The sequence below is a fragment of the Hylobates moloch genome, unplaced genomic scaffold, assembly GCF_009828535.3.
Source record: "Hylobates moloch isolate HMO894 unplaced genomic scaffold, HMol_V3 SCAFFOLD_8, whole genome shotgun sequence".
Classification (NCBI taxonomy): Eukaryota; Metazoa; Chordata; class Mammalia; order Primates; family Hylobatidae; genus Hylobates; species Hylobates moloch.
The window spans coordinates 68,208,687-68,234,597 of record NW_026652283.1 but is presented as its reverse complement, the minus strand read 5'-3'; the positions used below and the strand labels follow the sequence as shown (position 1 = coordinate 68,234,597).

General features: G+C 41.9%; 1 protein-coding gene across 2 annotated transcripts in view; it reads right to left on the bottom strand.

The window, feature by feature from the left end:
- Positions 1 to 25,911, bottom strand: part of RXRG (retinoid X receptor gamma) — a 144,918-nt gene that overhangs the window by 41,266 nt on the left and 77,741 nt on the right. The window contains exon 1 of one of the 2 annotated variants that reach the window (XM_032159106.2): positions 2,561 to 2,900. The exons of the other annotated variant lie outside the window; for it this stretch is intronic. Coding sequence (XP_032014997.1) covers positions 2,561 to 2,609 — 49 coding nt within the window. The 5' untranslated portion in view covers positions 2,610 to 2,900. Of the gene's footprint in view, positions 1 to 2,560; positions 2,901 to 25,911 lie in introns of those variants that run through there. 2 annotated transcript variants of the gene reach the window in all.

Genomic DNA, 25,911 nt, shown 5'->3' with positions numbered 1-25,911 from the left:
GTCCTTTGGCTCAGCATTTAGGCCTCCTCTTAACTGGCGCATGCCAACAAAATGGAAAACCTCAGCAGAACTAAACAAAATAATTGTTCTCCTCCCTCAAGAATGACAAAGAAAAGTAGCTTTAGAGGAGACATATAGACAACCTACATGACCCTTTCCCCTCAAGTTCCCTATACTATACTGAACTATTTCCTTCCATAGCTGAACCATTGTGTTTCCTTCTATCTGAAATCCAATTACACTAAATACCAGAGTCTCCACAATTATGAAAATCTACACCAGCAAAATATGAGGGTCTTTGTGGATTTAATTTTATTTTCCCAGATTCCTTATTTATTATTTCACAATAATGTCTGATTTTTAACTATTTTGCTTGTTAGTCCCTGAGTAAAATAGAGGGGAAGAAAATATTGTATTAGGTAGCAAATACATGGACAACACTATAGCAGCTGTTTTTCACATGCTAGCTCATTTAATTTGCACAATACTCTAAGGATGAGATTATAAATCCCATTTTAGAGAGAAAGGTGCTAAGGCTCAGAGAGGTTCACTAGCTTGCCTAAGGTCACACAGCTAGTAAGTGAAAAACTGGGAAGCAAACTCAGCACACTACCTCTTCCTGCCTCCTCTTCCTCCTCGTGCTCTTTTCGCTATATTAAAGCAACAATATTATAAATTTGAGTAAGGGGCTTTTCTGGAAGTGTTCTGCAGCTCAGCCCCATATAAATTTGGACTAGTCCCTGCCTTCCTTTGAGCCTCAGTTTACACATCTATAAGATGAGAGCCTAAGATGCTGTTTCAGGTCCTTAGGATGCTAACATTCCAAGATTCCAGCCCCCATGGAATTTTAACTAGATCTTCTTTCTCTGGCTCTTATTTTAGTTCTCTCCCTAAAACTTTCTAGCGTCAACCCTTTTATTCACCCCAACTGTCTCCAAGGGTCTCTTTGGCACTAATGAAGCCATAGTCTCACTGACCTTGGGGGACCCACGAATCTGGCCAAAAATGAGCATGCGCCTCTTACAAATGAACTAAGATGTAAAGGAAAAAGCAATTCTCAGCTCTGAATGGGACCGAGGTGGGAATCGAGGAGGCTTTTCACATCTGGAGCCCAACCATAGACTAGAGATCAAATACCCAGGTCACAGCATCAGCCACCGCTCTCACTCTGTCATCAGACTGGCCCAAAGAACTTGAACATCACCTCGGGAACATTTCCATGGCCCTCACCCCAAGTCCAAGTACAACCTACGTTTGCTATTACGCACACCATGCAGTACGATAATGTGTCTGTGTAACAAGCCTGCCCCAGTCCCAAAGGGCAGAGACTGTGTCTCATTCATATTTGTATTCCCAGTGCCCAACACCATGCCTGCCTCATAAAAAGTACCCTGAATGAATGTGCAAACTCCCAGGTCTAACACCTCCTGGTGACAGAGATCGCTTCTACCTTGCGGTGTTTCACCATGCCTCCCAGAGCGCTCTGCCCAGCCAAGTTAGGCAAGCTTTACTCCCAAGCCTTCAGATGAATTGGTCCAAGGAGGAAGTCTGGAGAGCAGGGACTTTTCAATTCTCAAGACCTTATAAGAATTTCTGCTGTCCTGCCTGCCAGAAGCTTCCTTTGGCTCCCCACAACATAAGCTACATGCCTCCAACTGACAAGCGAGAGGCCAGTTGGTCAGCTGTTGCTTCCATTTACTCAGAACTGGGCGGCTGTACTGTTTCTGTCACTAAATCAAGGGATCCTTGGGACGGATGTGCTTGGGCGTTAAGGCAGCCTGAGGACCTAGTCTCCGGAAGCTTCTGTGAAGTGTGACTGGGCTGCCCTGCCTGGCATGGTGACTTGAATCTTCAGCTTGCCAATTCTCTAAGAGCCCCAACGCCCCCCTCCCCAGATCTCCACCCCCAGAGTGGAAGTGATTGCAGCAACTCTTGCAGTAGAATTGGGGGCAGCTGCAGGGGAAGAGAGACGAGGCTATTAGCAAATCAAAAGGAAAGAAAACAAGGGAAGGAAAACACAGTAGCAAATTAAAGCACTATGTTTTCTTTTTAAAAATCCAATTAATGGGAAATCTGCTTTTGAGTGAAACAATCATGCCCTTGTTACAAAGTATCCCAGGAACCCTCAAGATAGGCAAAACCTTTTTAATCACATTTTTTTCTCATTACAAGTTGGCTAATAGGAACATCATAGTAATTCCCCGTTAACTCTTCCACTTTTCACACCCGCACAAACACACTGGGTTATAACAATGCTCTTATTCTATCTTTGTCTCAGACACATTCTCAAGCATGTTGGTTTACTCTCTCCTTAGAATATCCCCATATCCTCATTCTGATATGCAAACGTAACCTCACCTACAGACCATTCTCTCCTCCTCTCTTCTCTCTCTCATGCAAGCGTGCACACACACGCTGAAACGCTATATACACACTATATATGCATATAAACATATATGTTCTCCTTTTCATTCAATACTAATCCAGTCATTCGTATTTTCCAATTTCTTCTCAGTCTCTCATACAGGTCCACGCAGTGAAGCCCAAGGGAGATACTTACCTCCATAGCCTGCGGGAAACTTCATGAAGTGAGAATAATTTCCATACATGTTTACTCTTCAGTTCATGTTCCTCTCCTGTGCAGCTTCTAAATATTACCGCCTCTCTCGGCTCCCAGGCACAGCCCGGCTTTCTTCAACTTGGACTAACAAGAGTGGTCATCGCTTCCTAGCAGCCCGGGGAGCACAGGCTGGGCCAGCCCTCTGGGATTAGTCAGGAATCTGCCTCTAGATCGGAGAGTCCACATAGTGCGTTTGAGACGGCTGTGGCGGCAGCAGCTGGTGCCTGTCAGTAATCACGCATAATGCTGCTGCCGCCGCCGCCGTCACCGCTACTCTTGCCACCGCCGTCGCTGCTGCTTGAGATCCTGTTGCTAGTTTGATTAACTCAGGGTTGGGCTGCTGCGTGCGACTCTTCCAGCTCCCAGAGCGTCCCCAGAGGTCCCTACCGGGTGGCACGATCTATTATCTAGGAAGCCAATCGATGTATGACCGCCCGGTGCAGGTCAGGAGAGAGGCGGGAGACGGCAGGGGATGTAAGACTCTTTAGGTGCCTGTTCCTTGACTTGCATCCACAAAAATCAATGGGATTTTATTAAAATGCATTTTCTCATTCGAGCTTCTATCTGTCCAATGTACTTGGTATTTGATCTGTGAGAGGAGGAGGGGGTAGGGTTCAAGAGAGAACAGGGCCCTTTCAGAAGCACAAGATTAGAAAAGCGTGATACTCTATCTCCAGCTACAGAAAACTAAAATAGAGCAGCCCTTAAGTTGAGGTGGGCCTCTTCTGCTTGGGTGGCCGGAAGCATTTATCTGTGCTCTAACAATGGGAGTTTGACAAGTGCAGTTGGAGCCAGGGCTCACTCAGGTGGAAAACTTACAGGTAGGGAGGAGGGATTGGCTTGATGTGGAGGTCTTTCTCTGCGTTTATTTTATATACCATTGTTATCCTACCACCTGTTCAAAAACACCACCGGGTCCTCACTGACACAGAGCCTGTCTTGTGTGGAACTGACCCGAGATCAAAGAATCTAAGTACTCCGTTGATGTTTGGGTCTGTCATACAGTTTTCGTGACAAGTCACCGCTCAGCCTATACTTGAACATCTCCAATAATGGGGAGCTCATCACTTTCTCATTCCATTTCTAGACAGTTTGCACCACAAGAAAGTTTCTTATAGAGATAAAATCTGCTCCTTTTCCCTACAGCTTCTGCCCACAGGTGCTAGACTGCTCCCAGGGGCCACACAAGAGAAGCCTGAAAGACAAAAAAGTCTTTTACAGTGGGATCCTCTGCAAATCCTGAAATTGATCTGCTGTGCCCATAATCCCCCTTTCCCCAGGCATCTCTGGGTCTTTCAGTAATTCTATGTATCACCAAGGGTTCATGTCTATTCCCAACCTATCCTTTTTCTAATAATGTACTTCAGTTTACATAGATACCCTCACGGTGAGGAAATGGGTTGGCCAGACTTGGATGCAAATACTCCAGATATGGTCCAAACCTTTCCCTCACGGTATATGTGTTGGCAGGGTGATGGGGTGCTGTCAACATACCCATTGAAGGTCCGTTTCATGGGCTGAGCTCCGTTGGGCTGGAAAAATGACAAGAGATTTTCTCCTGATGCAGCACAAGACATAGAGATTCAGAGAGGTAAGTCAAATCAGGGTCCCAGAGTAAAAAATCAAGATTCAAATGCTAGGAGAAGCCAAAACAAAAACACAGAATAAAAGGCCAGAGTCAGGAACAAAGTCATGATGACAAAGGAGGAGGTCAAAATGGGGAATCAAAGCAAAAGCATGTCAGAAAGGAGGAAGAAATATCCAGGCCTTCACTGTAAAGAGCTTTGGAGAGCCCAGAGCTGCCTTGACTGTTGCTGAGATAAGAGTCCAGTGGACATAAGTAATATAGAATTCAGGAGGACCATTTGCTCACTTGCATTAGGTGGGCAGCTCTGCATGTTAATTCATGTAGAACTAACTTGATAAAAATCTCCCCACCCCTACCTCCCCCAAGTTGTGTTCTCTCATGCACATTCTTCATCCCATCCTCGGGCAATTGGTTTTGGGACCTACATGAAATGCTTCCTATATTCCTCTGAAGTTAAAAGTTTTTGGCTTCATTCATCATCCCAAATCTTTTGGGATCCTGCTTCTGTTGTCCAAAGTATTTCTTATTCATACTCTTATTTCATGACTTCTGAAAATCTGATGAACTGCTTTTTCATATCTTATTCGACTCATTGATAAAAATGTTGACATGGACATAGCAAAGACAACATCTTCTATCACTAAAAAGTCCATTCATTAGTGCCTTAGACACTTGCTCTGCTACTCACTAGTTATATGGCCTTGAAAGGCTATATGTATAGTAAAAGCACCAACTCACAAGCCAAACTTGCTGGGTACAAATCCCTGTTCCGCTGCTTACAGCCTCATAATACTGGCAAATGAGTAAATCTCCCTGTGCCTCAGTTACCTTATAGGGTTACTGTGAAGATTAAATGAGTCAATACATGTTAAGCACTTGAAATATGCCAGATAAATACTAAATGCTCGATACATGTAATCTAATTTGAGGCAAATGATGGGGAGGAGGAGGAGGTCAAAGAGGAAGAGGATGTAACCTTAAGCAAGTCACTTTATGGCTCCTCTCCTTTTTCTCATTTGTAAAACAATGGAGCAAAGCTACATGGGTTCCAATATCACCTTCAGCTTTAAAACTGAATGCAGACTAATCCATCACCCATTCCATAATTGTCCATTTTCTCCATAGTGGTATCTGAAGCAAGTGTCTTACAATCTACAGTTTTCTATTGTACACATGTCAGAGAAGGAAATGAGTTACTTAAACTGTTTTTGGTGGGTTTTTTTTGTTGTTTCTTTGTTTTTTTGTGAACCCATGCTTCAAGGGTTTTTCCAAGTATTCGAGTACTCAAAAACCATTCTTTAAAAATCACAGTCTACAGACTTGTCCAAGGTCATTGTCAAGATGATCTGTTGGTTAAGCCGCCAACAGATACACTCTTTCTTCACCTTTTTTTAAGTTCAGTACATTGTCTATTTCTTTTCCTCACAGAAGAAAAACCAGATCCTAACCTGGCATGGAAAAGGCTCACCATTTGTGGGGTGTCTCGGCCTATCATGTGAGCTCTATGTAGAGGAAAGTGCTTTGGGGCAGTAATCACAAGGCCTGGGATACACACTCTCTGGGAAAAACATCCATGCTGCCAGCCTCACTAAGGTTTCTGGTTTTAGTTTTGGTTTTGTGGATCAGATGTGATGAGAGTTGGGCACGTGCTCATTTTTACACTGCAAAGTTCTATACAATGGCTTGGTAAAACAAATGCAAAGAATTAATATTTTCCTGATTTTCTTTCCTCCCTTTCTCTGAGAGTTCCTTCTGATCTGGCTGTTTTGCCCACTGTAGGGGTATGGTATGTTGATTCCAACTTCTAGTTTGATATAGTTTTGATGTTTTTCCTCTCCAAATCTCATGTTGAAATGTGATCCCTAATGTTGGAGGTGGAGCCTAGTGCGAGGTATTGGATCATGGGGTGGATCCCTCATGAATGTCTTAGTGCCATCCTTTTGGTGATGAATGAATTCTTGCTCAGTTAGCTCACAGGAGATCTGGTTGTTTAAGAGTTTGGGACCTCACCCTCCACTCTCTTGACCCCTCTCTCACCATGTGACACACCGGCTCTCCCTTTGCCTTCCACCGTGATTGAAAGCCTCCTGGGCTTCACTAGGAGCTGAACAGACACTGACACCATGCTTTTTTTTAACAGCTTGCAGAACTGTCAGCCAATTAAACCTTTTCTCCCTATAAATTACCCAGCCTCAGGTATTTCTTTATAACAACACTAAAAGGACTAACACGTAGTTCATTGTTCATGCCCATTTACCTTTTCTCATCACTAAAATTCTTACCTATCATTCAAGTTCCAGCTCAGTTCCCACCATGACAACACTTATCCAAAAAGATGTCTCCCTAACCTAGGTCTGATAAAACTTATTGTCCAGTGTGTTCAGGTGACACTTAGTGTGTATGGCCTTGTGGCATCCCCAGTGAAATGGCAAGGAATGGCTATTTATCTTTCCTTTGAATATGTCTTATCTTCATAACACGATTGTTAACTCTTCAAATATAGTGATAATGTATTATGTCTCTTTGTTCTCTCACCTAAGTGCTAAAACACACAGTAGGTGCTCAACAAATATTTCTGTATCAAAAATGCTTGACATAGTCAAATATATCAAAAACAATATACCAAAGGGTACCCCAGTATGCTTTTCTTATGATACCTTCCTTATGGCTTAATATCCCATAGCAAACCATAAGCTCTGCCAAAAGATCAAGAAATATGAATGTGGTTTTTTCTTTTTAACCCACTTTTTTTTTTCTTGGCACCATTGTGTCTTCCCTAAGACCATTACTGATACAACAATGTTATACTAAGTGGCTGGTATTTCTAACCTAAGCCCTTCCCAAACAGCTCCACTGACTTCAGTCACTACAGTGTCTCCAGCTGTTACTGAATTCTCATTAGGATGTCAAGTGAAAGACCAAATGCTCAAAGTCTATAGTAGGAATTAGCTAATTCATTCACAAGAATTCTTGGCCTACTTCTCGTCAAGGCTAATTAACTAGTCCTCTTAAATAATATGTTCTACTTTTACTAAAGCCATTAGTGCCTTTGAATAAATGAAAAGAGCATGGATTTTGACTAGTATGTTTGACTGTTGGACAAAATTCGGCCAATAATATCTAATATTCACCGTGGTAATCAAAGGATATAGCTTTACATCTGCTCTTTTTTTCTCTTTTGACCCATGGTGATATAAAATAGTATTTTGCAGCAAATACAAATGAAAAACCAAACTCATTCATTTGACAATGACCAATAAACATTAGCTATAGAATTTAGATGCAAATATCTCCATACTAATACTATGTACTAATATTTTTATACTTTTGTAATACTTTACCTACATAATAGCACATTAAGTTTCCATGTGCTATCCCCAATACTAGACTTAAGTAGGGCAGGCTTTGTTACCCCAGTTTTATAAATGGGCAATTTGAGACTAAGACTATGAAATCAGAGAATGAAAGACAGTTATTCTAACAAATTGGATTTTGGATCTGGTCTCACAACTAGGTAGTGAAAGAAATGGGTATAAAACCAGGTCCCAAACTCTGCCGTCTAGTAAATGTGTCTTTCTTGAAATCACAATCCTTCTCTCATTAATGCTATGTTTCCTATCTATGTTTGTGTTAATGGGGATGGGGTTTATCTATACATAGTTTTTTTTTTTTCTCTTTGCTTTTAATCACTTATTCACTTATCATTCAGCTAGCACTTACTGAGAGCTTATTATCTGACAAGCAGTGGGGATATACAAAGGGGAAAGATAGATAATAGTCCCTTATGCATCCCAATAGAGGAGATGGATATTAAACAAATATTTGCAGACACATATATACCAGCATAAACCATGATAAGAGCTATGAAGGAAAATAATTGGTTAAGATGAAAGACTATAGCAGGGAAATCTCATTTAAATTGGAAGGTCAGAGCAGACTTCTTTGAGAAAATGGCAGTTACACTCAGATCTAAAGGCTGACTAGGATCCAATCTGGGGAAGAAAGCAGAAGGATGAGGAGAGGGTGGACCAGAAAGAGAGAACAATAGGTCTAACAGCCCTGAGGAAGGAATGAAGTCAGTGCATCTGAGAAGCTGGGGGTAGGGATGTTCAGATATCCCATGTTAGATGGTCTGGCCATCTAACATGAGCCATCTAACATGGTCGGGCCATCTAACATGGGAGATCTGAACCATCTAACATGGGAGGTCTAACCATGGTCTGGCCATCTAACATGGGAGCTCTGAACATTCTTATTCCCTGCCCCGCCTGCCTGCAGTGAGTTCCATTGTTTCATTGTCTCACCCATGATTTTTTGCTTGACATGCCCATGTCAACTTTGGGCTCTGTGCTGCCAGAAAACCATCCTTCCTGGCTTTGCCTCACCTTCACTTGCTGGTCAGATCAATGACTCGCCATTTATCTATGACACCCCCCAGTAACTCACCACTCTTGTGTCTCTCAGTATGTTCCTTCTTTTATGATTATCATGACTGCACCTGCAAAACCCTCCTACTAGATGACTAGCAACTGAATCCAAGTCATTTTTGTAGCTCATAAAGCCTTTAACACCAGAACCTAACTCATAGTAGAAACCCAGTAAATACATGATGAATGAATGAATAAAAGTTTGTTGATTATGCTGAGATGTCCTGATGTCAACTCCAGGGCACTGGGCATGAGGAAGTGAGTGTTCCCATTCCTATGTTCCAATAGTTTTTAACAGCCCAATTTTCATTTTCATGAGCTCCTTTTTCCTGGAAGCAGACTCCTATGTGGACAGGTTCAATGCTGGCGCTAGTGCGGTACATCAGTCTTGATGACTAAGACCCACTGACGATGGAAATGAGGCACCTAAATCAGAAAGATTGATGATTAGCTTTAAATTAGAACAGTTTCATCTATGATCCAAAACAGGGCCATTTCCAAAAGGCCCGTCCAAAAGCACAAATTAAATCTAAACTGTGTCACACATGGCTTAGGAACCAACTATAAGTTTGCATTATAGCTAATTGATCAAGTCACTGGTGAAACCAACTGACTGAGTTTGCCTTAAGGAAATGATTCCCAAATTTGTCTGCAAGTTGAAATCATCTAGGAAGCTTAAAAAATTACTCATACCCATGTTCACCTCTAGAGATTATTCAATTAATGTGAGATTGTGGTCTGGGTTTTGGAACTACCAAAAGAACCCCAGTGATTCCAATGTGCAGATGAGTTTGTGAACCACTGACTTGCAGCAAGAGAACATTCTCATAACAAGCTAAGAAAAGCCCATCAGCAGAAAATGAGAAACTGTTTCCCTGGATAATTCCAAGGAGCTAATAAGATCCACTTTGCCCATCTGCTAGTACACACAATTGGGGCTTATGAACTCAAGAAGCTCTTGCTTAGCGGGAGATATGGTGGCTATGGCCATCTGCTGTGTAGATGTAGAATATACTGACTTAAGGTTTCCTGGCACTGTGTCCTCAGCATAGCATGCTCCCACAACACTGCCTCTGCTATCAAAATCTTGCTCATTGAAGGCCAGTCCCTCTATCAAGTTTTCCCTTACAAGTAGTTAATACTTCCACTGTTCTCTCAAAATTCTTACTTCTTCATTACAGCATGAATTTAATTTCCCTTGGTATCAAAACTAATTGTTAAACTGGAATCTTCTTTTGAGTTCAGGGACAATCTTTTATTCATCTTTATATTGTCAAAGAATGTAGCATTTTGCTTTGTACATAGTAAGTGCCTAATAAATGCTTATTGCATGAATGCTGAGATTACAAGGAACAGGGCAGATGCTATCTCTGCTGTTATGGAGCTATAAGCTACGAGTTAAGGGTAACATAATTACCCTTAACTCCAAACTAGTTAACACCAGTTACAAAATTTTCAAGGTAGAAGGAGCCATTGCATAGATGCCTCCATCTCTTGGTTCCCAGCCAAATGATGATCACGAAACCTTTCCTGTCATAAACAACTCCACCACAGCTGCAGTGCACATGGGAGCTCTCAGAATACAGAACAACTGTGACCACACTGAGAGAATAGGGCTGAGACCAGGGGAAAACATCTGGTCCCCTCTAGAGAGGAGACAGCAGTGCAAATATGGGACTCTCTAATCTAGACTGGGTCCAGGTCCAAGGAATCCCAGCCAAAGAAGTAGATGTCAGCATTAGAGCTCAGGAAAGTCTGTTCAAGTCCCTGAGAGAGAGGCTGTAAAAATACAGCCCAGCCTCTGAGACCAAGTCATTGCCACTTGGATTTTGTTGAACGGACATGTATTAAGAACCACTGTGTACTGGCTACTGGCTACATGTATTCATGTATTCAGGTGTAGATTTGGAGGCTGCAACCCAATCACACACAGGCAAAGCAGTCTATTTTCAGATCCCACTTACTCTTGGGGAGAGGCTCTAAATATACCATCCAGTGACTGCAGGAGGCAGATTATCATTGCTGGCAGCTGAGCAGGGTGGGGCAGCCAGGGACGTCAGGAGCCTCACCATTAACCTCAGCACAACTCAAAGGCCCCCACCACTTGTAGAGCTATATTTACATAAGGGCAAATGTCTGTTATGTGACTTGGTTTTCATTTGAGAGCTCCTGAGAATGGGTTTTGTATGGCAGGAAAAGCACTATGTGATCCCCTCCAAAGACCCACTGAGCAAAGCATGTAGATGTCACAAGGTAGGCCTTAGACAAAACCAACCTTGTTCTCTTCTGAGGCATTTGCATCATAAGAAGGTCTTGCAATTATATAACTAAATAATGAAATTGTCTACATGCATAACACTTGATAATTTATAATATGCTTTTGTAGCCCATTCATAAACGGATATAAAATATTGTTAAAGCAGAATTCAAGAAGGCTACAATCAGAAATGATATTGGATATTAGGACATGAGAATTTATCTTGCCATAATGATTTCCTCTGTAGCAGGGAAGGCCTTTTGAGTAGGTGTTCAATAGAGACATAATTTTCTTACTGCTGAAAGCCAAACACTGCATAATCCCTTCTGTAACCATCCCTATTTCCAGGCAGCTAATACCAAAAGGCCAGAAGGCATTTAGTTTTGGAAGGAATTGAGAGAAAACCACACTAACCACCAGCATTTGGATAACTCTGTCCAGTAGTGAAAATGAATAGACATAGCTGTAGGTAGAGAAATAGCTGATTGGGGAAAAGTTTGGTGGGGGGTGCAGGTAGAGAAGGACATAGTCAGAATGTTTAGCAATATCAGAGTTTGAGAAAGCTCTGTATTTAGTGTATTATATTAGCCTTTGAAGAGGAACTAGACCCAGTTTGGCTGGTATCAACCATGTAGTAACATCCATGGGAGGTAGAGGAAGATGGGGTCTGAGACATTGCACCTGCAGCAGGGTGGCTCCAAGTCTCCTGGCACCATCTACATCAGACTCACCTGGCAGGCGGCTAAACACACAGACTACGGGGCCTGCTCCCACCCTCTGAATCAGAATCTGGGGCTTGATTGTGCCTGGACATATGTCCATTTGACAAGCTCCACAGGTGATTCCCATCCATGAGCATGATGTGAGAATCACGGCCTTAGAGAATGGTATCTGCAGAAAGTCAGGTGTGAACTTGGTATGCCACATGAAAGTATCAGAGATTATTTGTTGATGCCTTCTGGTTACTTTGAAGAGTTGATATTATGCCATTTTAGTGCAATTTCCTAAGTCACAGTTATTAGTAGTGGAGTCAAGATTAGAAACAATTCCTTGGCAGAGAGGAAGGCTTTTCTGGCTGCCTGTGACCTCACCCACAAGCAGCTGTTAAGGATGCTACGCTATTTCTGAAATGGCCCAAACATCAGCAACTTTTGTGGTGGAATTTTAGACACATCAGCAGGCTGGGACACAGACATTTAGGGGCCAGAGCCCTTCTGATGCCTAATCAAAGGCTATGTGTGAGGCTGATGTTGCACCCCGTCTCCCCTCCACAGGAGGCCACTTGGTCCTGCACAGACACCTGTGGTCCAGATCCTTGGCAGGCCTCGGCCAGCCAAGACTGAAAGGGTGTGAAAGCAGAAATGGGGACGGCAATGGTGATGGAGACTTCTCCTTGACAGCCTGGCAGATGAAGAGAGCTTCCAAAGACATCAGGCCACCAAAAGCAAAACCAACAAGGGAGGAAATTCAATAAGTAGTTCTTGAACAGCCATGGCTTCCTGTTTGAGCTTCAGGGATGTGCCCTCTCCATACTTTGGTGAGGGATCGGTCCTGCCTGGTAATTAAGAAAAGCAGTAATGATCAGCGCTATGAATCACCCATTTCCTGTGAAAGACTGGGCAGCGGACTGTTTTAAAACTTCGATTTATTGACCGATTTGTCTGTGGTAAACCAGGAAGAAGCTGTGAGGGAGGTGGAGGGGCTGCCACCCTTCCTCCCTACCTCTCCCAACTATCCCATCCTGTGCACTTCTGACAGATTAATCTTCCTAATGCACAGCTCTGATGGGACTCCTAGGACTGAAGACCTTTTTTTTTTTTTTTATCCTTTTTAAGAAATGGGGTCTTGCTCTATCACCCAGGCTGGAGCGCAGTGGTGTGATCATAGCTCACCACAGCTTGCACTCCCGGGCTCTTGCAATCCACATTCAGTAGCATGTGCCTGTAGCCCAACTACTCCACCGCAGCCTCTGGGGTAGCTGAGGTACAGGCACATGCCACTATGTTGGGCTCTTAAGCCAAAGACTTTTAATGGCTTCTCCTTTGCCCACAGAGATATCTACACTGGGTTTCATCTCATTTCTCCATGCCCTTTGGCCCTCACTTGACTGAGGGCTAGACAGTGTCTAGAAAAGTGCACATGTACTCTTTCCCATACACAATTTGCACATTCCTTGTTCCCAGGTTTTGCTCAAACTGCTTTCCCATCCCGGAATAGCATCTTACCCACTACCCACCCCATTAGATGAATCCCATCTCATCCTTCTCTGAGCATCCTAAATGCTCCTCTCCCTAATCCTTCCTAACTAGGCAGTCGCTGTCTCCTTCTGTCTTGCTTTCCATCTCTCTCTCCTCTGTGTATCCCTGTGCATCTCTTTCTCTGTCTCTCTGCCTCTCCCTGCTCTTGAGCTCTCATCCCCATCCCCCAGCCCCCAGCATCATGTACCTCTATTTCTGATCTGCACTAGCTACTAAGCTGTGTAATCTTTGAATTTTTCTCAATGTGAAGCATACTCACAGACTGCTATCACTTAACCTGCTGCTACTAAAAACTCATTCCTCATGCCTTTTGCTTTTGCATTTTAGCTGATGTTTAGCCTCCACACCAAGGGCTTGGCATAATTGTAATGAGACAGGGAGCCCAGTTCCATTCCGGGGGGCCAGGCATGTCTTCCCACCAATCTGGATCAAAGTCTCCTCTGTAGGAACCTTTCCCAGGTGTGCCCCACATCCCCCCATCCTGGCCAAAGTTGGCACCTATGTTTCCACATAAGTTTCTTACTGTGCATGCATTCTTCCTCTCCAGCACATATCACAATTATAATTAAATAACTGTCTAACCAGTAGTTTAACACCTGCCTTCCTCCACAATAGGAAGCTCCATGGGGACAAGGCCATACCTCTTTTATTTATCATTGAATTCCCAGTGCCTGGAATGTATTAATAGTTGATAGGCAATAAATATTTGGTGAATAAATGAATAGCATTTATCACACTCCACTTATAGCTTTGTGTGCACAGTGTATGTCTCATCCACTCTTCACTATCTTTAAGAATATAGGTGATATAGGATGCCCTTTGTATTCCCCCAACACTTTCAACAGCGCCTTTTCCATAGTAGGGACTCAAACAAATAGTTGTTAAACCTATTCCTCTAATGGGCGAGTAATCTAAGGCATGTGATGGTGAGTCAGTGGCATCACATTTGATTCAAAAGAAAACAGAGTTAGTCCAATAAATCAACAGATAATTACTAAGCACTCTTTCTGCAAAAAGTATAGGGTTCTTTATCTGTCTATCTGTCTGCCTATCTATCTGTCCATCTGTCTGCTTGTCTAGGATTAGAGAAGTGGTTGTAGAGATAGTACAGGGTCTGGTTTTGAGTTCCAGCTTTGCCCCTGAGTGTCTATATGATCTTGAGTAGTTAGGGCACTCTAAATGTCAGTTTCCAGTTTCTTCAGCCTTTAAAATGAGCATAAAATTTTTAGTTAACAGGGAAATTGTTAGGATTGAAAGAAGGGGTGTATCTGAAAGCCTTTTGTAAAACATGAAGTGTAATAACATGTATAATTATTGTGAGTGCAGGAGGAAAAGGAAAAGGCGACGGAGTGAAATATGGCTGTGAGGAGTCTCAGTCCCTCTCTAAGCAGTGAGGTGTGGGCCAGGAGTGCAGCATGAGGTCCAAGCTCTCTGAATCTGCCTGTCCTGACCCCCTGATAAATCTCTAAGCCTCCAACACACAGGTTCATCATCTTGTCAAATGGGCTCCAAGGCTCCTGGCTTCCTGGGAGGAGCTGCCTTACTAATAAAGAGATTGTCTTAATAAGGTGAAGTACCCGGGTGCCATGGTAACGGGCATTACATGATCTGGAGAAGAGGAGCAGCTTTTGATAAGAATAGGGAGCCTGCAGACGGGAAAAGGGGGTGGGGATGCACACAGGATGGGAGTGGAGGAAAACGCAAACATGGATAGATAGAGTCAGCACCAGAGGGAATGAACAAACAATATTGTTGGTTCCTGTCTCTCAGAGCGGCCTCTCCTGTCTGGGCCCAACTATCTGGGGGGTTTCTTGAACATTTCCAGATTTTTGGGTGCTACTGCAATTTTAGAACCGCATGTACTTAAACTGAGAGCCCCCATGGCTTTTTAAACACATAAGCACATGTAAAATCTGGATAAAACCAAGTTGTGATTTAAAAAAAAATTAGAAACCCAAGTTTTTTGTATTCACCAATGGATTATTTTAGCAAGTTCTCTCATCACTGTTTGAAACAGCCTTGTGACCCAAGATGTTTTCCATAAGTCCTACCAATGTGGAGAACCAGAAAATTTGTGCACTATGAAGACGTCAACGCCAACGCCAATGTCCATACCATGAAACTTCATAACCTTATTAAAGACCACTGGTCCATCTGAGGACATGCTGCACAGCTTAGAAGGGTGTTGGTGCAATGAAAAGCACATTAGATGGGGCAAAGGAAAGAAATGTCATGCCTAATGAGTCCTTCTATGTTTCAGACACTGGACAGGGCACTTAATGCACCTTAGTTTCTGCCAGAGAGTCTGATAGCTTGGGTTCTGGACCCAGCTTGCCACCAGCCAGCTATGAGAGCTTTGGGGTTTTTTTTTAAAGAGAAGCATTTCTGCTCACAGACACTTTATTATGATTCTGTCATTAAAATAGCTTCCGCCTCATGTGGTCACCAACTGTCTTCTAGTTAACCTTTGCTTTGGTTTTTACCTCTTGCTATTTCCTCACTTATAACTGAGGTCCTGAGCCAATCACAGTAATGAAGACAGTTTAGTTCCTTCTTGGTTTTATATTTTGGCTTAAGCTCTTTTGGTAAATATTAATTGCCTCAAAGGCAAGTTGAGTGTGACCATTTTGTGTGTTTAAATTTCATAGACGTTTCTACTCCTGCCAGGGCTAAAGGAGGTGGGTATAAAAAAGAAGAGTGATTTAGATTAGGAAACTGAAAGAGCTTCTTGCCTTCCAGGCTGTAGGGTCCCTAGGAAGGTAGTGCCTTAGGTGGCTATACATATCCTCTTTCTATGAATTGTTGAAGAAAAACTAGACTCTTTTTTCCTTCATTAGTGTAAGATCAAATGTGCCTGCAGATAAAAAAGAGAACTGCCCATCATTCCTTTCAATATTTTATCTAAGTTTCATGTAGCTTTGGATTTTTCAAAAACATTCTTTAGTCTGGAAAGAAATATAACAGAATTTGAACAATGTTGAACTTTAGACCACACAATCTTGAAGTGATTTTTATTTTATTTTACAGTATTCAATATTTTAACAAATTCTCTATGACCATGTATTACATTTACAATGAGAAAAATAATCAAAGTATTTTAAAATCTTAAACAAAAATATTCTTTAATCTTTTGACTTGTTTATTTTTGCCATTGGTATATCACAAGTCACAGCCCATTTCCTCCATACGTTCTATTTCATATAGCGAGTAGCTGACAAATAATCAAGCAAACAAACAAAAATAGCCTGGAATCCTCACCTTCCTGAAAAAGCCATGAGATTGAAGCCAAATATTATCAAAAAGTCCAAAGACAACAAATGTTGGCAAGGGTGTGAAGAAAGGGAATTTCTGTGTACTACTCGTGGGAATGTAGATTGGTACAGCCATTATGAAAAACATTATGGAACTTTCTAAAGAAATTAAAAATAGAATTACCACATAGCTTAACAATTCCTCTTCCAGAAATATACCCAAAGGAAATGAAATCATTGCCTCATAAAGAGGTCTGCACCCTCATGTTCACTGAAGCCAAGCCATACTCACAATAACATATTCACAATAGCCAAGATATGGAAACAACCTAAGTGTCCTTTGATAGAAAAATGAATAAAAAACTATGGTACATATATAGAATGGAATACTATTCATCCCTTAAAAAGAATGAGCTCTTGCCTTTTGCCACAACATGAATGCCTCTGGAGGACATTATGCTCAGTGAAATCAGACAGACAGAGAAAGAAAAATATTGCATGACCTCACTTATATGTGGAATCTAAAAAAAAAAAAATTCAAATATACAGAGATAACAAAAGAGTGGTTACCAGAGGTGGGGTGCAAGTAGGGCAGATGGGGGAGATGCAACAGATATGTAGGATGACACACCTAGAGATCTAGTGTGCAACATGAGGACTGTAGGTAATAAAATTGTACTGCATATAGGACTCATGCTAAATAAGTAGCTTTAACTGATCTGGCCACAAAAAAATGGATTACTATGTGAGATGATGAATATAGTAATTTGCTTTACTATAGAAACATTTTACTATCTCTATGTATCCTATAACATCATGTTCTGTGCCTTAAATATACACAACAAAATGTATTAAAAATTAAAAAGGCTGGACCAGAAAACCAACATTTTACGAGCATCCCTGGATACAGGCCCTCAGAGCCCCACTCATCTGAATTACATGAGACATCTCATCCCATCAATGAATCAAACTCTTCAGTTGCCCTTCCTCCTCCTCCTCTCTTCTATACTCCCTCCCACCCCGATCATTTAATTATCTGCTTTTTGTGCCCCTCAAAAGTCACTGAAAAGACATACCATCAATATTTTTGGATTATTATGGCCTGTCTTGGTCCTCCTCTATCCTGCTAATTTTCTAACTTTTATAAAGTGTATGCCCAGTGAAATTAGAAGACCTGGGTTCAAATCCTGACTCAGCTATTTACAACACATAGGAAATTGTATTAGTCCATTTTCATGCTGCTGATAAAGACATACCTGAGACTGGGCAATTTACAAAATAAAGAGGTTTAATGGACTTACAGTTCCACGTGGCTAGGGAGGCCTCACAATCATGGTGGAAGGCAAAGAGGAACAAGTCACATATTACATGGATGGCAGCAGGCAAAGAGAGGGCCTGTGCAGGGAAACTCCCGTTTTTAAAGCCATCAGATCGCACAAGACTTATTCACTATCACGAGAACAGCACGGGAAAGACCCACCCCTAGGGTTCAGTTACCTCCCACAGGGAATTACAATTCAAGATGAGATTTGGGTGGGGACATAGCCAAACCATATCAGAAATATACTTATCCTCTCCGAGCTTTCATGGTCTCATCTATGAAATATGGATGATAACTGTGAAAATCAGATTTAAAAACGTACAAAAATACATGACACCGTGCTCAATATGTAGTAGGTGCTCAATAACTATAAGGAAGTTCTAGAGCTATTCTTATTTTGAGAGGACAGTTCAACCCTAAAACCAGTCCCTGGAGTTAACCAAGACATCCACTGGATCCTTCTGATTTTTCCCAAGCAGAACCTTCGGCAGCTTAACCCCCAAGGACTCAGGCTGACAGGGATAACTTACACAAGCCATGGCTGTCAACAGTCTGCTGTTATCTGGACCTGTCATCAATCTTAACAACAGCAGGGGGTGCTAAGCGTTGAGCCAGCTCTACATGCTGTGGAGCAGTAGAACGGTCCTCTTTGTTAAGGATTTGTATTTTCTGACAGGTTCAATAAATATGGCTTAATGAACTACCATTTGCCAGGTACTGTGCTGGTCCAGAGGATGAAAGAAGTTGAAGAAATGGTTCCTGCTCCTTGGAGTGCACAGCCTAATGAATAATTTTGATATGCAAATCTGTGTTATGTGACACTGTTCTTTAGTAGCTGCCCTCTCTTTCCCTTCCCAGCTACCCTTGAAGGGGTTGTTTAGGCAACCCTCATGCCCACCTTCTACTTCCTTCTCAACCCACACAGCCTGGCCTCTACATCCTTCACTCTAATAGGACCACTCTTTCCAAGGTCATAAAAAAATCCCTTTGCTTCAAACTTGAATAAATCTTATCTGTGTTTATTTGCAAGCATGACATCACTCAACACAACTGACCATTCCCTTCCCTTCCTGAAGCAGGCTCACTTGGCCTTCCTGGCACAAGTCTGTTCAGATCCAAGCATCAAGGGTCCCACTAGACATTCACACTTGGATATCTCATAATCATCTCACACCTAACGTTACCCAACTAAACTCACAATGTTCCCTCCAAACCTGGTTTTTCCAGGGTCTGCTATCCCCAGATGGTATCTCGACCTAACCAGGTTACTCAGGCCGGAAATCTAAGAGTCATTCATGAAGCCACTTCCCCCTACCTCCTTATTTCTCATCCACCATTTGATGCTGTGACTTTTCTCTATCTCTGATGTATTCACTTTATTCTATCATCTTCTTTTGCCTAGACTTCTGTAAAACCATCCTAACTTCTTTCCCTGTTTCTGCTGCTAAGACCTCCATTCCATTAGCCACAAAATAACCAGAACAGTATTTATAAATCATAAATTTGATCATATTACTCCCATGCTTAAAGCCCTTTAATGATTTATCATTGCACTGAGAAATAAATTCTCTTCCTGTAACTTAATCTTCGAGGTTCCCATGACCCAGCCCCTTGCTATTTTTTCTTAACTCTAACCTCATATACTCTTGCCCTGATCACTGCATCATAGCCACACAAGCCTCCTTTCAGTGCCTAGAACATACCATCCTCTCTCCTGCTCTAATGCCTTTGAACATGCTATGCTCTCTGATTAGAAGGCTCTTACACCCACTCTTCCAGGCAACTCCAAGCCACCTTAAACCTCAGTGTAAATGTCACCTCCTCAGAAAAGTTATCCCAAATCTGCTATACTCCCTCACAAAGCCTTGTCATTTCTCTTCATAATTTTTATGAAAGTTTTATATTTATTGATCCTGTTATGTATATAACATATCTTGATAAGTGTATTCCTAATACTATAAATAGCATGAGGGCAGAAACTTTGTGACCTTAATTGTCTTCTATTTAGTAAAGTAGCCTGGTAAGAAAACAGGACTATACACCCACAAAGGAAATTTGTGCTGGCTTCAGAAATTAATCAACTTACTCTATCATTCAAAAAATATAAATAGACTTCCAAGGATCACTATGTATTTGAGAAAAATCACCATCACAAATAAATATAGATTAACAAATAAAACACGGACTAGAGGGGAAACCAAATAGAAGTGAACTTTTAAAATAATTCTAACTAGTGTGCTCAGAGAGATTCAAAGAAATATTACATCCATAAAACAAAAATTGGTGCTGTAAAAATAAAACATTCAAAGAGCAAAACAGAGTTATTGCACATTAAAGATGGAGTTGCTAAAGAAAAAGATCAATAGAACAACTAGACGACAAATTCAAGAAAATCCTCCAGACCCACAGATTAAAAGGACATAGAGATGGAAAATATCAGAGAAAAGTTAAGCAACATGGAGAATCAGTGCCATAGATGAACTATCCATTCAACTGAGAGTTCCAGAAAATGAGTGCGGAGTAAATGGAAGGGAGAAAATAATTTTAAAAAGAAAGAAGAACAAGCAAATGCCTAGAGCTTACAAAAAAAAAATACAAACTGGGTCCACATTTAAATATATCCCCTGGTAAAGTTTAGAAACACCAAGGATAAAAAATAACCTAAAAGTTTCTAAGAGAGGAAAAAATTAATTTCGTCACCTACAAAGCAACAAGTAGCAGACCATCATTACTAAAACTATATGCTAGAAGTCAAAGATCAAAGAAAAAATCATCTTAAATCTAGAATTCTAGCCAAACCAGTCAAGGAGGTGGGAGTAGATGAGTTTATAGAAATGCAAAGACCCAGAAAGTTAACCTCTAATGCACCCTTGTGTAAAGATCATTTGAAAGCATGCTCTAACCAAGCAAAACAGACATCTAAGAGGAGAACTTGGGATCCAAAAAAAGTGGGAGTAAACCAGGGGGAAATGAATTGATATCCTAGAGTGGCAATTCACTGGAGGGCCGCCTAGAAAGTAACCAACAAAATTAGAAAAGAGAACAGAGCTGTTTGAGAAAAAATGTCTTCAAGAGTCAAGAAAATTTCCTATAGCAAGTAACTGGAATAAGAAGCTAGATGACCTTACTGATAAGGTGAAATAATAGCACTATTTTGTAAGCAAGAAGAAAGAAAGACAGTTAAGAATACCAGGAAAATTAACAAAGAGCTATAAAAGAAAATCATGGTCTAAATATGCAAAAATGAAAATATAACAGAATTCTGAGCATGAGTAGAATGTATGAAAACAGAACACATCTGACATTGATTCTGAGAGCATCCCCCTCTCAAATAAAAGAGATTTAACAACATAGAATCCATCCTTTCTGTGTGTCTAATTGCACTACTTGGTTCTGAAGAGAATACTAATTACATAATCATAATGTAAATACTGATTGATTTCCAACTTATAAAATCATCATATAAACAAAACACAAAGACTTAATGGTAATTACAGAACAGAATTTAAATATTTTCAACCTAAACAATGTAAAAGTGACAGAACAGCTAACAGGTTGTGGAGAAAGGGTGAATTTCTTATTTCATAGTGCAGAATTAGGAAATACTGTCTAAAGTTGAGATATCAAGAAAGATAGTCTTTCAAAATATAAATTAAATATATTATTAAAATCACATAGGTAGGCAACAAAAATAAAGCAAAAGCAAAACTAGGAGGCTACTATAAATGAGTTAAATTCTTCCTCCTCTACAGTAAAAAATCAATAAACACTGTTTAAAGTCGAAAAACCAAGAAAAAGCAATATAAGCATTTAGGCAATTAAAGTTTGGACATAACCACCAGAAGAGCTAGAAACAGAAAAGGTTAAACCTAGAGACAGGTGAGGGGGGGAAAGGGACATTTTAACTCTTGTTTTATATGGTTCTATATGGCTCAGGTACTTATGTCTCTGTGCATATATTACTCTAATTAACTAAATAATAAGTGAAGAATATGCAAATGTAAATAAACAGAAGTTCTGGGCCAAGGGACTCAGCCACAGAGCTCTCTGGGGGGAAGGATGTTTGAACAGAAAAGCCGTAGAGTAAGGAGCAACCTCCAGGAGCTCCCTCCTGTGAGCACCCCTCCAGGTGTTACAGAGCATAGGCCTAAAGGGCTGTAGTTGGCCACAGGCTCAAGAGGAACCAATCATTTCAAGTGGTCTAAACTACAGACTCTGCAGCAAGGCGAGCTGGGTGAAGGTCATATGACTTAGTGGTCAAAATCACAGACTTTGCAACACCGCCTTATCTGGACTGTCACTTACTAGCTGTGTGACCTCAGGCAAGTGAGGAAAATAATTATACCCATCCTTGAGGGGTCTGATGTGGCTTAAATGAGCTCATTTGTGTTAAGCATGTAGAACAAAGCATAAGATGAGTGTTAGCTATTATTGCCATTATAAAGAATACAAATTGCAGCTTAAGGGGGAGCCTAAGGACAACAATGAATGTGTTGGCGATTCTGTTCAGTGATGATTCCTCATAGCTTTTCCCCTCCTTAACTACTAGAGAGACAACTTGATTTTAGCTTGGGAAAAGAGAATGCCACTTTTGAGAACAACAACGATTAATACTAATACTACTAATAAATGCTAACATTTATTGAGCATTGACCACATGCCAGGAAGTGTGCAAAACACTTTACGTAGATTATCTCATTCCATCCTCACCATCATCAGGTGAGACAGGCTTTATTATCTCCATTTTGTAGAAGAGAAAACAGAGGAATTATTATGTTGAACCATGTGAAAATGCTGTTATTCAACCTTTTTTTTTTTACCTATGAACAAATAGCAATTTGGAATAATTTAATTTTAGAAGCAAGTAGCCCAAGTCAATTCTTAGCAGAACCCAGTTTCAAGCCTGTGTCCTGATATATTTCATGCTGTTGAAAACACTTCTGCAAGGATGACTGGGGAGGGCACCCAGGACAATGAACTAAGCTGTATGGAAGAAGAGAAGATGCAGGAAACACAGGGAAAGTAACTTGGACTTTTTCGTGTCATGTGAAAGAGGCATTAGGCCAGATGTGGTGGCTCATGCCTGTAATCCCACCACTTTGGGAGGCCAAGGTGGGTGGATCACCTGAGGTCAGTGGTTCAAGACCAGCCTGACCAATATGGTGAAACCCTGTCTCTACTAAAAATACAAAAATTAGCCAGGTATGGTGGCAGGCGCCTGTAATCCCAGTTACTCAGGAGGCTGAGACAGGAGAATCACTGGAACCCAGGAGGTGGAGGCTGCCGTGAGCCAAGATCACGCCACACTCCACACCAGCCTGGGCGACAGAGCGAGACTCCATCTTAAAAAAAAAAAAAAAGAAAGAAAGAGGCATTAAAATCATTCTAAAATATTCTAATAGAGCCACAAGCTTGAATCCAAGTTTGTAGGACCTGATGCTGATTCAATTTGAAGGCTCCTCTTTTTCAAAAAAATTGATAAGTACGTATGTAAAATTGGATATTTTCTGAATCATCTCTTTATGTGATGTTCCATGTCCTTAGTCACTATGGGTGCCCTCCTCAGAAACTGAAAGGCTGTAGGCAGCCTTGCAGATGGGTTTTTATGAAATGTTTCAGGAAGCAGAGAGTGAAGGCATTGGAGGCTGCATACTTGTCAGAGTTATGGAGAGCATTCCTGCATTGCACCCATGCAGAGACAGGGGCAAACCCCATTCCATCTGGCATCCTGGACCTGCTACAGCTGAGATAGTGGGCCTCAGGGGGACTCTATTGTATTAATATGCAGTGCATCTCTCTTGAAAAGCCAGTGCCTGCTGAAAGGTCCCTTTACTCATCAGTGGGTTCAGTCGGTGTTTTCTTATCCTAACCCCATCTTACCTGCCTAACCTCCCTTTCTCCACACCCTCCTTCTTTCATCACCTCTCAATACATCTCTGCTCCCCGAACACTTAAGCAGAGACTCAGGCTTCCTCTTCTTATTACTTTCAGAAAATTCCGTAGGTGGAAAGAAATTTAATCGGTAATAATAATGCTTTCTATTTTTAGAGCTTCTGCCTTCTGAGCAACCCGAAGAATGCCACAGCTATAACAAAATCGGTTAAAGGGTTGAAAGGGTCTTCTAAAGGTCTTCTAGGAAAGTCTCCTGCAGTGAGGCAAAACTTTCCTGAAACCCACTTTGGGCAGGTGGTAGCCTCTCTTAATCTGACCCTAGAATCAAACTCAGCTCCATGTCTGGTACTGTCAATCTCCAGGAACTCTCCCCACCCTAGGCAGGCCCCTTCTTTGCATCCCCTGCTTTAATTCATCTCTCCCTGAAATGAGTACAACAAACTCCTAATGTTCTCCCAGCCTTTAGTCTCTCCTCTAACAACCTCCACCTACCAATACAATGAACTTTCTCAAACACAGCTCTGATCAGACTTGGAATGCATAGATGGATGTGCAAAGTGTCATGGGAACACAAGCGGGATGGCGGTTAAGAGAAAGTGTCATAAGTTGAGATTCAAAAGATGGTAGGAGGTCACCAAAAAGGGTGGCAAGGAGGAGATACAGCGGGCAAAGGGTACAGCCAATACAAAGGATTGAGTCTTACAGAACATGGATGCTTGAGGCACAGTAAGTAATGCACAGTGGAGTGGGGAGGGAAGCAGAGAGGAGCCAGCAGAAGAGAGGGTGGAAAGGAGTGAGGGGTCAGAGAGGAAGCCAAATCTTTTTTCTGGTGGCAGTAGAATAGTGGGGTGGTAGGAGCCACTGTGGAGCCTTGGGCAGAGTTCAGCTGAAAGACCCTGATCCCAAGAAGAACAGACATGTATCAGAGAGGAAGGCACTAAAGGAAAACATAAGGATATTGCTGTTTCACCCATTACCTGGGCTCCAAATTCCTTAAACTGTCTACCCCACCCCCATATACATACACACACATTTGCACACACTTCCCCTTCTAGAATGTAAATGATCCTAGTTACCTATTGCAGTTTCTGAACTGCAAGGTAGTAAAGAAAGTCTTAGATCTGGAGTTAAAGGGCCTGGTTTCAAACCTGTTCATATGCTTTTGGCCTCACTGCTGTGCTTCATCTTCTTTAGCACTAAAATGCAGTAGCAACACCTCCTTCATGGAGTAGTGGAGACTATTGTTGGAAATATATATGAAATACCTAGGACAGGTCCTAGTACATAGGAAGTCTTCAGTCAATGCCACTTTAATGTAAATTTTGTTTTCTTTGAGATCATCTCTACAATACCCCATGAGTTTCATGCCCCCTAAGCCTTTAGGTTGAAGCTATCTTTAACAGGCAAGGGACATGTGTAGGCTCTAGCTAATTGCACTGCCGACACTGCTCCAGCAAGGCTTTGCTTGGATTTTTCTGGCCTGGAGTTGAGATAGGGCTAACACGTACAGAGAGCCAGGCTAATGGGGAACCCTGGGGGATGTGTTCATGTATGCACACACACACACACATATGCATATATAGGTACTGCTCATGCTGAAGGGAGGAGGGAAAGAGGGTTGGATAAAGCAAATGAATGCAAAAAAGTGGAGCAAAGTCCAGCCGTGCAAAAGAGGGTTAAAGTAGATGAAAGGCTGGAGAGGGGATCAGTGCCCAGCTTGCATAGTCCTTATTGTCACCTGGGAGGGCACACATGGACAGTGCAGAAGGGGACTGCCCACACCCTCTCAGTGGAATCTCCCAGTTGGGCCACTCAAGTTCAAAAGGACTCCTTCCCTCAGTGCACTCTCTCCAAGCTGAAGACATTCTCCAGGGCTTGGGGCTGGGGGTTGGGCGGAAGGGAGGAAAACTCCACCAGCATTCAGCGACCCGCCAATAGTTTCCAGGGCTTCCTCTGAGGAAAGGCTCTCTGAGCACATGCTTTTCCGTGACATCACTGTCAGTGACCTTTGGGGGCCAGTAGGGTGGAGTCCGAGGGGAAGGGGACAGGCCACAATTCTTTGGTCACCACAAAGGTTGGGATTGTGAGCTGCCCAGAGCTGGAGAGCCGCCTCAATGAGGACAATGTCTCTTGCTGGACTAGGAATGGCTTCCCTGCCGGAGGATACTGCAGGACTATAGTGGACCTGTTGTTTTTGCTTTTTTCTATATTAAAAAGCACATTGTTGAGCACAGAGGCCGTGTGTGTGCGTGTGTGTGTGTGTGTGTGTGTGCATGTGTGTGTGTAGAAGTGTAAAG